The sequence below is a fragment of the Bos javanicus genome, chromosome 29 (assembly GCF_032452875.1).
Source record: "Bos javanicus breed banteng chromosome 29, ARS-OSU_banteng_1.0, whole genome shotgun sequence".
NCBI lineage: Eukaryota > Metazoa > Chordata > Mammalia > Artiodactyla > Bovidae > Bos > Bos javanicus.
The window spans coordinates 2154884-2166968 of record NC_083896.1 but is presented as its reverse complement, the minus strand read 5'-3'; the positions used below and the strand labels follow the sequence as shown (position 1 = coordinate 2166968).

Here is a 12085-nt window from a genome sequence, read left to right as displayed (position 1 = left end):
CACACAGAGTAGCCAAAATAAAGAAATAAAATTTAAAAAGAGTCCAGCCAAATATCCCAGTTGAAGAAATAAAAATAACAGAATGCCTAAGAAGCTTTTTGTCTGAAATGAATATAAATAAATCAAAGTGATGCTTTACTCACCTTTCTTTCCTTACCATTATCACTCATGTCTTTACTGCAGAAATATACATTTTAATGGAAAAAAACACAACACTTCCCTTCCACACTACTCTTCTTTTTCTTTATGGAGCTGTTTTCTTAATGTTGTTTTCTGTTTAACGGTCTTAATGCATTTGTGCTTTGATAGAGGACTTTATTTTTAAGTATATTCCTTTTTCCTACTTTTTGTAATGGTAAGAAAATAAATAGCTTTATTTACAAGTTTTTTCCTGATAATAAAAACTCAGATGCATGCACACACACATATACGCATGCACGCATATAAATCAGAGGGCGTTTTTTGGGGGGTTTTTTTGGCTGAAAAATCTTAAATTATAACTCCAAGTCAAAGGGTATGTGTCCTGACATGGCAAATCTTTTCGGTCCCTTTTCTGTCTTTCCAAATAGTAAATAGCAGTTCAATAGGAAAGCCAAGATAGACAAGTGAGGTCACACAGAACGCACACACACACATGTCACCATTGCTCTGAGCATCTTGTGTCAGAGTGAAAATGGGGTATCACCGATCAGGGCTCGCTTTCCAGGGGTGATGGCCTTCAACTTCTAAGAGGAGAGGTTGATGTTGTGGGAGCAGTCTTCCTGTTTGGGGGTTCTAAAGCTAATATCTTGATGTTGTGCCATTCAAAGGCAGAACATAAGCAGAGTGCCAAAAAATTTCAAAGAATCCATCCATACTTGTAGTCAGGTGGCTTCCCTTTAGAAAAACAACATTATTCAAAGTGAAAAATGAATTAATTAGAATGCCCTTAGGACGCAAAATCTTCTTAAGTACTTTAGTGAGAAAGTTAATTAATCACTGCAGAATAAGACCCACAGGAGAGCATCTGTGCCTGTGCTCAGGACCCTCACATCTCCCTGCACACTCCTCTTCTTTATGCAACTGCTTTCTTGAGGCTGTTTTCTGTTTAAAAGTCTTAATGCATTTATGCTTTTTCTGATACCTTCCATTGTGTGTGTGTCTGTGTGCGTTTTCATTAAAATGTATATTTCTGCAATAAAGACATGAGCGATTGTGGTGAGGAAAGAAAGGTGAGTACAGGATCACTTGGATTTATTTGCATTCAGTTTCAGACAAAAAGCTTTGTAGGCATTTGGAGGGATACTTTTCTATTTGGAAGAAAAGTTAAATACTCAGCTTTAATTATTTACACGTTGTCTCTGAATTCTCAGTGGATGGTTTAAGGGACCATCCCATCGACTTTACCAAAGTAATGAGAACAGAATAGCTTCAAGCTACTGTTACCATTAGCCGTGCCAACCACCAACTGATTTTAATTAGATTTAACTTTTGCTCTTGATGTAACACAACTTGGCTGTGCTGCCACAGATGAACAAAGGACCATTAATCATTTCATTTTACAAAAGAGCAGTGTGGGCCTACACTGAAAGCGTTTAATAGAGAGGTTACATTTGTGCATGCTGAAATCATATTCCACTGAAGCCTAATTGAATCCTAGTCAGTGGTGGAGGAAAGTGATATCCCAGGGAGAACCCGTGCCTCACCAGAGCATTTTTCTCAACCTCAGCAGATTGGCCTTGAGGGTCGGATAAGTCTGTACTGTGGGCAGCCGTTCCTTGCTGCAGGTGGCAGTGTGGGATGGTTACCAGCACCAATGGCTCCTACCCAGTAGATTCCAGTAGCCCGGCCACTGGCATCACCCTTAATGGGACATTCAGAAATGTCTCTTGGCATTGACAAATGTCCCAGGGATATGGGACTAGCCACTCTCAGTTGAGAATCACTGCCCTGGAGAAATGTGCAGCTCTCAGCTTCTCTGCATTGTCTGTCCACTATGGTTCATTTAGCCCATGGTTAAATTGCCAAAATCCAGCCTCTGTGCACCAGTGTTACAGGGGAGGTAAAAAAGTTGGCTTAAAGCTCAACATTCAGAAAACTAAGATCATGGCATCCGGTCTCATCACTTGATGGCAAATAGATGGGGAAACAGTGGAAACAGTGGCTGACTTTATTTTTCTGGGCTCCAAAATCACTGCAGATGGTGATTGCAGCCATGAAATTAAGACATTTACTCCTTGGAAGGAAAGTTATGACCAACCTAGACAGCATATTGAAAAGCAGAGACATTACTTTGTCAACAAAGGTCCATCCAGTCAAGGCTATGGTTTTTCCAGTGGTCATGTATGGATGTGAGAGTTGGACTATAAATAAAGCTGAGCGCTGAAGAATTGATGCTTTTGAACTGTGGTGTTGGAGAAGACTCTTGAGAGTCCCTTGGACTTCAAGGAGATCAAACCAGTCCATCCTAAAGGAAATCAGTCCTGAATATTCATTGGAAGGACTTATGCTGAAGCTGAAACTCCAATACTTTGGCCACCTGATGCAGAGAGCTGACTCATTTGAAAAGATCCTGATGCTGGGAAGGATTGAGGGCAGGAGGAGAAGGGGACGACAGAGGATGAGATGGTTGGTTGCCATCACCAACTCAATGGCCATGGGTTTGGGTGGACTCCGGGAGTTGGTGATGGACAGAGAGGCCTGGCGTGCTGCGGTTCATGGGGTCGCAAAGAGTCGGATATGACTGAGCGACTGGACTGAACTGAACTGTGCACCAGTGCCATATTAAATCTCAAAAACAGTTTGGGGTAACGTGGAAAGAAATAGCTTTATTGCTTTGCCAGGCAAAGGGGGCCACAGTGGGCTAATGCCCCCAAGACTGTGTGTTCCATCCTGGGGAGTGGGCAGTGAGGAGCCTTATAGTGTTTAAGGCACAGGGTATGATCAGCTTGTGGACATTCTTCCAGTTGGTTGAGATGGTGATGACGAGTCAGCATCATCAACCTTCTGGTTCCAACTGGTTTGGGGTCTATGTGCTTGTGGGTAGCATAGTTAACTTCTTTGACCTGGGAGGTGCAGTATCTGCAAAACAACTCAAAGGACATGGCTCAGAATGTTATCTATAGTCTCCGAGGAGGAACTAAAGGTCCTTTACTTTGTTTAATGGCTAATGCATTATCATTTTTTCTTGCTTGTTTTCCTTTCTGCATTTTCTCACTTCTCAGATTAAATTTATTCTTGGACTAAAGTACTGCCACAGAGAAAAGGCAGGCAGATTTAAAGGAGAGAAATGGAGAAACAGACGTAGAGAATAGACTTGTGGACATGAGGAGAGGGTGCTGCTGCTGCTGCTAAGTCGCTTCAGTCATGTCCAACTCTGTGCAACCCCATAGAGGGCAGCCTACCAGGCTCCCCCGTCCCTGGGATTCTCCAGGCAAGAACACTGGAGTGGTGGCCATTTCCTTCTCCAATGCAGGAAAGTGAAAAGTGAAAGTGAAGTCTCTCAGTTGTGTCCGACCCTCAGCGATCCCATGGACTGCAGCCTTCCAGGCTCCTCCGTCCATGGGATTTTCCAGGCAAGAGTACTGGAGGGGGGTGCCATTGCCTTCTCCGGAGGAGAGGGTGAGATGTATGGAAAGAGTAACATGGAAACTTACATTACCATATGTAAAATAGATAGCTAATGGGAATTCGCTATATGGCTCAGGAAGCTCAAAGAGAGGCTCTGTATCAAACTAGAGAGGTGGAGTGGGGCGGGAGATGGGAGGGAGGTTCCAAAGGGAGGGGATATATGTATACCTATGGCTGATTCATGTTGAGATTGACAGAAAACAACAAAATTTTGTAAAGCAAATTATCCTTCAATAAAAAAACAAATTTAACAAAAGCAGGCAGAGGACAGGACATGGGTGGGGTCTATTCTGGAAAGGCCTCGTGGGACCCTGCTTGGTTACAGCTGTGTCCAGGCTGGGGCTTCCCAGGTGGTGCTAGTGATGAAGAACCCGCCTGCCAGCACAGAAGATGCAAAGAGGCGAGGGTTCGATTCTTGGGTCAGGAAGATCCCCTGGAGGAGGACATGGCAACCCACTCCAGTATTCTTGCCTGGGGAATCCCATGAACAGAGGAGCCTGGTGGGCTATAGTCCATGGGGTCACAAAGAGGCGGGCACAACTAACTCTTAGCTCGCACTCTTTTAAAGATTCATTGTAAGAAGGTGAGATGGCTCCACTTTTTCAGTGCAGCAGCAGCCAACAGGCAGTAGGCTTTCCTTATTTATTTGTTTATTGTCAATCTTTCCCACCAGAAAGTGAACTCCAGCACAAAAGCAGGGATTTTTGTCACTTTTGTTCACTGCTGTAGCCCCACTGCGTGGCACAGCACATGATCCAGAGCAGGTGACAAATACGTGTTGAATGCCCCCAAACCAAAGAAACCGTGAGGCTCTAACTGGAGTCTGGGCTTCAGGCCAGTCGTCTCATCCAGTCTTCCTCCATGCTTGAAGTGACGTCATCTCCTTCTTCACGTTTGGAAGGTCAAGCTGGTTTTCTTCTTCCTTCTTCCAAGCTGCTTTTGTCTCCATGTAGTTCAGCGATGTGGGAAAGGAATATTGCTGGGACCACTTTCATTGTTTCAGCTGCATCAAAAGTGGTTCCGCTCCAACTCTTCTCCTTTTCTTCCATTTTCACCAGCTTCCCTCTGATAAATTTGGTCTAATTGCAGTGCTTATCTTTGAGCGCCTCCTTCAATAACCCCTCATTGGGGCTCTTTACTCCAAATGGGTCTTTCTCTGTCACACAAACTTTTCTCCCCCAGATTTTAGTCCTTAAAAGAAGAGCCGCGGTATGATAACGCCTTCATTAACACATCCCTTAATAGAGCTGACTGCCTTTCCTTGATTGCATAATCAACGGCTAATGAAATTGTCTGGGTAACAAGAGCTATAGTGTATTACATCCTCTCTTGAGACGGAATGGAAAGACAATTGTATCATCTGAGAAGAAGATTGATTGTTCACAGTTTGAATTTGATTGTCCTTAAGGGGAGCTAAACAAGAGATCATCTCCGGCTTCTCCAAGTGCGTTTTCTTCCCTTGGAAAGTTACTGTTTTACTTTCCACACAAGCCAAGCATATAAATATCATGCTTTGTTGCAGGAGAATCAAAAGGAAGTGTCAGTTTTTTTCCAGTCTCGTAAATGATGCAGTTTGAGAGGCACCTGGTTGACCTTGCACAGGCCTCTCACTGTAGGTGGAGATCAAAGCTTTTCATTGCTCATCTTCAGAAACTCTCTTTTCACTTCAGGAGGGAACCCCCGAGGAAGGTTTGCCCTGGGCCTGGTGCAGAGCGAATGGAAGGTCTATGTGAAGAGACATCTGGATAGAGAAGAACAAGACATTTACTTCCTCAATATTACTGCCACCGATGGGCTCTTTGTCACGCAGGCCATGGTGGAAGTGACTGTCAGTGATGTGAATGACAATAGCCCTGTGTGTGATCAGGTGAGATCTGTGGCCATGTCGGATTGCTGCTTTTCACTCTGCTTCTCTAAAATTAAGTCAAAACCCATTTCATTTTTCTCCTTAAAACCTGGCTACATTCTGTTCCTTTCTCCTTAATTAGTGCGGTCCAATTTTATATAAGCATGTAAGAGGATGAAATACTATAAACATGGAAAGAGTATAGGTAGCACAATTAGTACCTAATTCTGCCCATTAAAAAATACAAACAAAAAATAAAATCAGGACTCTTAAAATAAAAAGCTTTTTAAGGAATCATAAAGAATATTGTGATTTTTTTCATATCTAAACTACTGATTTCATAAAAGAAAAATGGGCCGCTCAAAAGTATGAATTACTTTTGTTGTGTTAAGTTTATACAGCTGGCTGGCAGCAATGTTGGTAATGAAGCTGGGTCTCCAGGCTTCTCATAAAGTGTCATTTCCCCCATAGTTCAGAGCATGAGAGCCAATGCAAGGTGTCAATTATTGACTTTCTATTCTTTCTTACCAAATTAAATGACCCTTCATTTACCTTTCCCTTACATGTGGACTGCGAGACAATATTGGTGTTCTTTAGCTTAGAAAATTTTTGCAAATCTTACTAATGCCTGATGTTAGTAGTGGCTCTTTAAAGTTGAAGGGTCCCAAGGACTTCCTGGTGCTTGATCACTATCTGATACGATCATTATCTGATGCATATCACAGTTCCTCAGGGGCAGGGATTTTTGTCTGTTTTCTTCTGCATTGTACCCCTAGCATCTCAATACATTGTACCCCTCCCCCATAGTAGCAGCTCAATTAGCATTTGTTGAATGAATGAGCATGCAAGAGGCAGGGCAAGAGATATTTTATGTTTCATCGGATGGTGTAAGATGATTCTGCAGTAAAGGAAAAACGTAACTGAAGATAAATTATGCGAGTGCCTTTTTAAAGAAATCATTTATAAGGCTAATATGGCAATCGCCCCACACATACTAATGATTTTGCCTTTGCCCAGGTTGCATACACAGCATTACTTCCCGAAGACATTCCATCAAACAAAATCATCCTGAAGGTCAGTGCCAAGGATGCTGACATTGGACCCAATGGAGATATACGATACTCACTCTATGGACCTGGAAACAATGAATTTTTTCTAGATCCAGAAAGTGGTAAGACAAAATTTATTCTCTGAAATTACATTGTTAATCCACAAGAGAAGTTAAGTTTTCACTTGGTCTTATCACTAGGGGGTAGTTGGTATCTAAGAGCCTTAATGTGACACTCTGTTATCTTGGACTCTTAAGAAATGCTAGCGGCACATTGTGTCTGCAAGACACAAACCTCATTTGACTTGTAAACTTGCCCTGACTTTACCTACGTGTAGTAGCACCAGGGAATCAGATGTGTCTGTTTGCTTCTCCTCTTTCTCATATCCATGAGTTAAAGCAGCTGCCCTGTTAAGTGTATATATAGAATTATATCATAAATGCAGGTTTCCATGCAAACCAGCCAGCAGTGCACAGCAAGGACAGTTTCACCTTGTTGAAACCCTTTTTGGGTTCCTATGCTTATTAACACACTTGTCTGGCTTTTATTCATCATTTCTGCTTAGTTGTGAGACCTCAGATTTGCTTCCATGTTAAGGTAAAGTTTATAAGGTGAAAGGTTATGTACACTGAAGGCAGATGCTCGCATTGAGGGCCAAAGCTTAAGGAAAAGACATTTTCTATGGAGGTAAATTATTACAGTGCTGTTTGGCCCATCCAGTGACAATTTTGAATTGAAGTGTAATGATTAAAAAGTTTGCATATTTCCAGCATTGTATTGGTTGCAGTGAATAATCACTAACTACTGAGTTTCCAGAAGGTATTGGTTTCTCAATAACCTACTCCCATGTCAGCTATATCTTACTGCGAAGGGCTTAGTTGCATAACAATATACTACTTGGATATAGAGGCCTGGCACTTTTTTATTGAATAGCTAGCATTTATTAACTACTGGATCTAAAAACACTTTATGGAATATTTGCGATAGACTCTGACATGAAGCCCTCAAAGCATCTCTGAGCAATACTGTAACCCAGTGGAGAAGACAGAGCAGTGAGTCAGTAATAATAATAACAGAAATAATAATAGTTATGAAAGACAGAATGACATGAGTGCCTGAGAGAGATATCAAGAGAGTTATGTCTGAGCACAGAGGAAAAAGCAGCTAATGTTCTGATGAGAGGGAAGAGGAAGCTTGTAAAGAAGAACCGGCGTTTGAACTGAGCCAGGATTCTAGGGGCTCAAGCAGGTCACTGCCGCCCCCGGGCGCGGCGTGGGCAGAGAGCACAGCACCTCCAGGAAATGCCGTGTACAGCCCTGTCAGTGGTCAGAGGAGCCACAGGATGACTCGCCAGAAAAGTAGTGGGAAAGATAACTTTAGGTCAGATCTTGGAGGGTCCTGAATGCCCAACTGAAAACTCCCTGGATGTTTTTGAGGAGGGGGAAATGATCCAGCCTGTAGTTGAGAACTGCTTGCCTTCAGGAAGCTGTAGGAAGAACAGCTTTGTAAGTACTGATGACGTGCTCCCAGTGATATCTGCTAATTTTACTAAGAGTACATAATAATATTTCATGAGTCTGACTTTTCACCAAACGGCATTTATTCAGGTCTGTCATTGTGCTCATTGCCATTATCCATTGAAATTTAAGTAGCAATGAAATCCCCACAGGGACTGACACCCAGGACCAGTGTAGCTATTCCAGTGATTAAAGTAATAATCCCTCCATGGTTATGAAATGCCCTTCCTGCATGTCTGCTCTGGGCTCCTCAGTTATCCCCCACTGGGACTTCCCCCCAACAACTGCTGGCCCTCCACTCTCCCAGCAAGTGGGATTTGCCGGGCACGATAGGACTCCTTTGTAACCTCTTTCTGCTGGAGCCAGCCTGTTTGGACTGTTTGTTTTCCTCTAGAAGACGGGGTTAAAAAAAGATTAAGTGTCTGGAAGCAGAGAGACTAACCCTTCTGGGTATAAAGACCATTGACCTGATTGACCATCAGAGAACTGAGCAGTTCTTGCGAGGTTTAAAGAGGTGTGGAGCTTCTCCATCCTGCCAAAAGAAGGAATCCCTGACACAAGAGACTTCACGGTGGAATTAATTCCTTTGAAAGTCATGCTGTTGGTTTCTTGTTGCATCCAGAATCCCATAAATTTTTCCCTGATGCTTAAAAAATTTGAACTTGCTCTATTTTTCAAAGTATGAAGCTCTTGAGCCAAATATCAGCAGTCCTTCCTACACTCGGGTTCTGTATGTAATTGATTCTCTGCTCTTTGAAGAAAGACAGTTTTGAAAAGCCAGGCCATTTATTTTCACAGGTGAGTTAAAAACTTTGGCTCCATTGGACCGGGAGAGGGTCCCTGCGTACAGCCTCGTTGCCAGGGCCACCGACGGGGGCGGCCGATTCTGCCAATCCGACCTCCGTCTGACCCTGGAGGACGTGAACGATAACCCCCCGGTGTTTTCCTCTGACCACTATAATGCCTGTGTCTATGAGAACACGGCCACCAAGGCTCTGTTGACCAGAGTTCAAGCGGTGGATCCGGATGTTGGTAAGTCAGCCGCCCCAATGGGGGGCCTCCCTGTCTGTGCGTTTCACACATTCAGGTGCTGCCTGTCCTCTAGCTCCATCAGCCAACCTGGGTTTCTCTTTCCCGTCAGGACAAGTACAGTAAACCACATTTCGGCTCTTTGGCTGATGTACTTCACACACGTGAAAGAAATCTGCAAGAAATCTTCCTACCTTTTTGTAGGGTTTAGAGAAGCGATACTGTAAATTCCTTTAACTTTTAACAAAGGGTTTTGAGTTTGTGGGGGTTTTTTTTTTAACCTTTAGAATGAAAAACAATAGCTTTCCTACTTACTCATTCCTCTTAAACATAGTTAACTGTTGTGTGGTGGGGAGAATTCGTTTCTATTTCTATAAAGAATTGCAACCCACGCTTTAGCTGAAATATGACAGTCTCAATTTATGGTGGTGCCCCATAGTGCAAAGACCAATTACTAAGTGTGCTGCCAGCCCAATGTGGATTTTTTCTAACTGCCATTTTCCAGAGTATTTTGGTCACATAAACTGACATTACTCGGAGGGGTGGGAGTGGCAGGGGGAAATAAGGAATTAGAATTGAAAGTTGCTAATAAAGTTTGTCTTCAGATCCACTTTACATAATGAGATGGTGAGTTAGAAAAGACTGGAGTTAATTGCTAGGTAGCCTTTCTGAGAATGCATAAGTTATTGAGGTGACTGCATGATGGAGTCTAAATACAAAAGGGCATACAGACAGCCCCTTGGCTGTGCATTTTAAGAGCTGTAAATCAGAGGACTGGGGAATGACGGGGTGTGTCTGTTATGATAAACAGGCCTTTATATAATTCAGTGTCTTATTGCTTAATTCTGAATTGAAAGAAAAATTATTGGACTAATGGAAAAGTAAATACATGATAATTAGTTGAAAACAAACATAGAGCCCAGGGTCTCTGCATATTTCCCCTTAGAGAAATTAGTGACTATACTATGAATTATTGTTCTTACCTTATTAGCATAATTTTTGAGGCTGAGAACCAACCCTTTAAAAATCTGCATATTGTAAAGCTTGGTAAAAAACATAATAAATAGGAAAAGATTTTTTTTTCAGCTGCACTATGCAGCTTATGGAATCTTAGTTCTCTGACAGGGATTGAACCCAGGCCCTTAGCAGTGAAAGCACAGAGTCCAAAACCCTGGACCACCAGGGAATTCTGGAAAAGACTCTTTTATTGACCTATAATCATGAATTATTTGCAAATACTGCTTTTTAAAGGAGGATTAGAAAACATTCCCTGGACTCTTGACAGCAAGCTTTTGAAGAAAAGAGGACAGAAATTGTACAGATGAATCATTCATAATTTAATTTTGAGAATGTATAATTGGGCCAGAGATGAAATTTTAAGATTGAAAATTTTTTAAATTAGAATTTCAATTTTAAAAATTGGAGTTTTTCTATTTACCTCCTTCCTAAAGGAATTGGGTGTGCTCTGTCTGCTAGAGAATTAACACGGAGAGAGTCTGATCAGTACGTTATGCTTCAGACAGGAGGTGGGAGGTTATCCAACGACAGATGTGATTGCGGTAGAGGGCAGGCAGCTAGCTTTGTGCTGCTCAATTCTGCCGAGTCAGCTGTCCCGGTTGGCAGTGGGGAAGAAGGGTTGACTGGACTCTTGCAAGGGCAGAGATGATGAAGCCTTTCAAACACTACATCCAGAATAACCTATCAGCACCTCTCTCTGCTCTTTGCACCAATTAGCAGAAGGCTTACATTCATGGCTTCAGACCAACATGGAGGTTATGAGTGCTATTCGAATTGTGTGTTCATCAGGCCGTTGTATCCACTTCCAGAAAACTCTAGCATAGGATACCAGATTCTAGGTCATATTCTCAGTTTTTTTAGATCTCATTTAGCTTTAAAAATAAAAACTAAGACAGCTTGGGGGGGAACAAATGAGCTCCTCTAAAAAGGCAAACTGAGCACCTGCTGTTTCTAGGCACCATGCTCAGGAGGTGGGGGTGGAGGTCTTGCTCAGAGCCTGCAGGGAGAACCATAGTCAAATCCATATTCTCCAGAATCCAAGTATCAGTGACTGGGGGGTGCTCATACCATTTTTATCAGTGGCCTGATCCCCACTTCTCAGTCTGCTGTAAGTCAGCACAGAGGAGCCTGAGCCACACATTGAGATGAGCAGTTTGGGGTGGGCAGGGCTGGGTGAATCATCTGGAGGCCAAACCTAACCTCTGGCCTAAAGCTGAGTTTGCTCCTGTCATTAAGACTGAATCCAACCCTACTGAATCCAGCCATCCAGTGTCTTTAGTCTGACTTTATATAGAGTGTTCCAAACAGTTTGTATTAATTGTCAATAAAAGTCAAGAGATATTTATTTGAATTTTCAATTTCTGGCATTTTCTAAAAACAGCACTCAGAAGACTCAGCAATTCCAGGCACATAGTCACACCATGGCTGGAAGCTGCCATCAGCCAGTTCTCACCTTCCCAGCCATCTCACTTAGGTTTCCGCCTGACCTGCATAGGCCCCTTCTCTAAAGTGACAAGGAAATTCTGATGTTTAAGAACTTTTAACTTTGAAATAATCATAAGTTCACAGGAATTTGCCAAAAAAATGTACAGGAGGTGGCATGTACCTTTCACACAATCTTTTCTCCCAGTGATACCATCTTGTGTAACTATAGTACACTTAGATTTTGGCACAGGCGTGTGTGTGTGTGTGTGTGCGTGTGTGTGTGTGTATGTAGTTCTGTGCAGTTTTATCACCTGTGTAGCTTCATGTAACCACCACCCCATTCATCTACTCGCTGCCCCTTCATAACAACACCCACCTTCTCCCCACACTTCCTTCCCAGTCTCTAATCCCTGGCAACCACTAATCTCCATATCTATAATTTAGTTATTTCAAAAATGTTATTTAAATGGAATGGTGCAGCTTGTAACCTTTTCCAAATGTCCTTTTTCACTCAGCATCATTCCCTTGAGATCCATCCAAGCTGTCTAATTGGTTTTTGATCCTAGTGAAGAACATTGTCTCCATTTGTATAA

General features: G+C 42.6%; 1 protein-coding gene across 2 annotated transcripts in view; it reads left to right on the top strand.

Moving 5' to 3' along the window:
• FAT3 (FAT atypical cadherin 3) overlaps positions 1-12085 on the top strand; it is a 641657-nt gene that overhangs the window by 524828 nt on the left and 104744 nt on the right. For both annotated transcript variants that reach the window (XM_061405994.1, XM_061405993.1), the window contains exons 10-12: positions 5280-5476; positions 6473-6626; positions 8820-9053. In XM_061405994.1, the coding sequence (XP_061261978.1) occupies positions 5280-5476; positions 6473-6626; positions 8820-9053 (585 nt within the window). The remainder of the gene's footprint in view (positions 1-5279; positions 5477-6472; positions 6627-8819; positions 9054-12085) is intronic.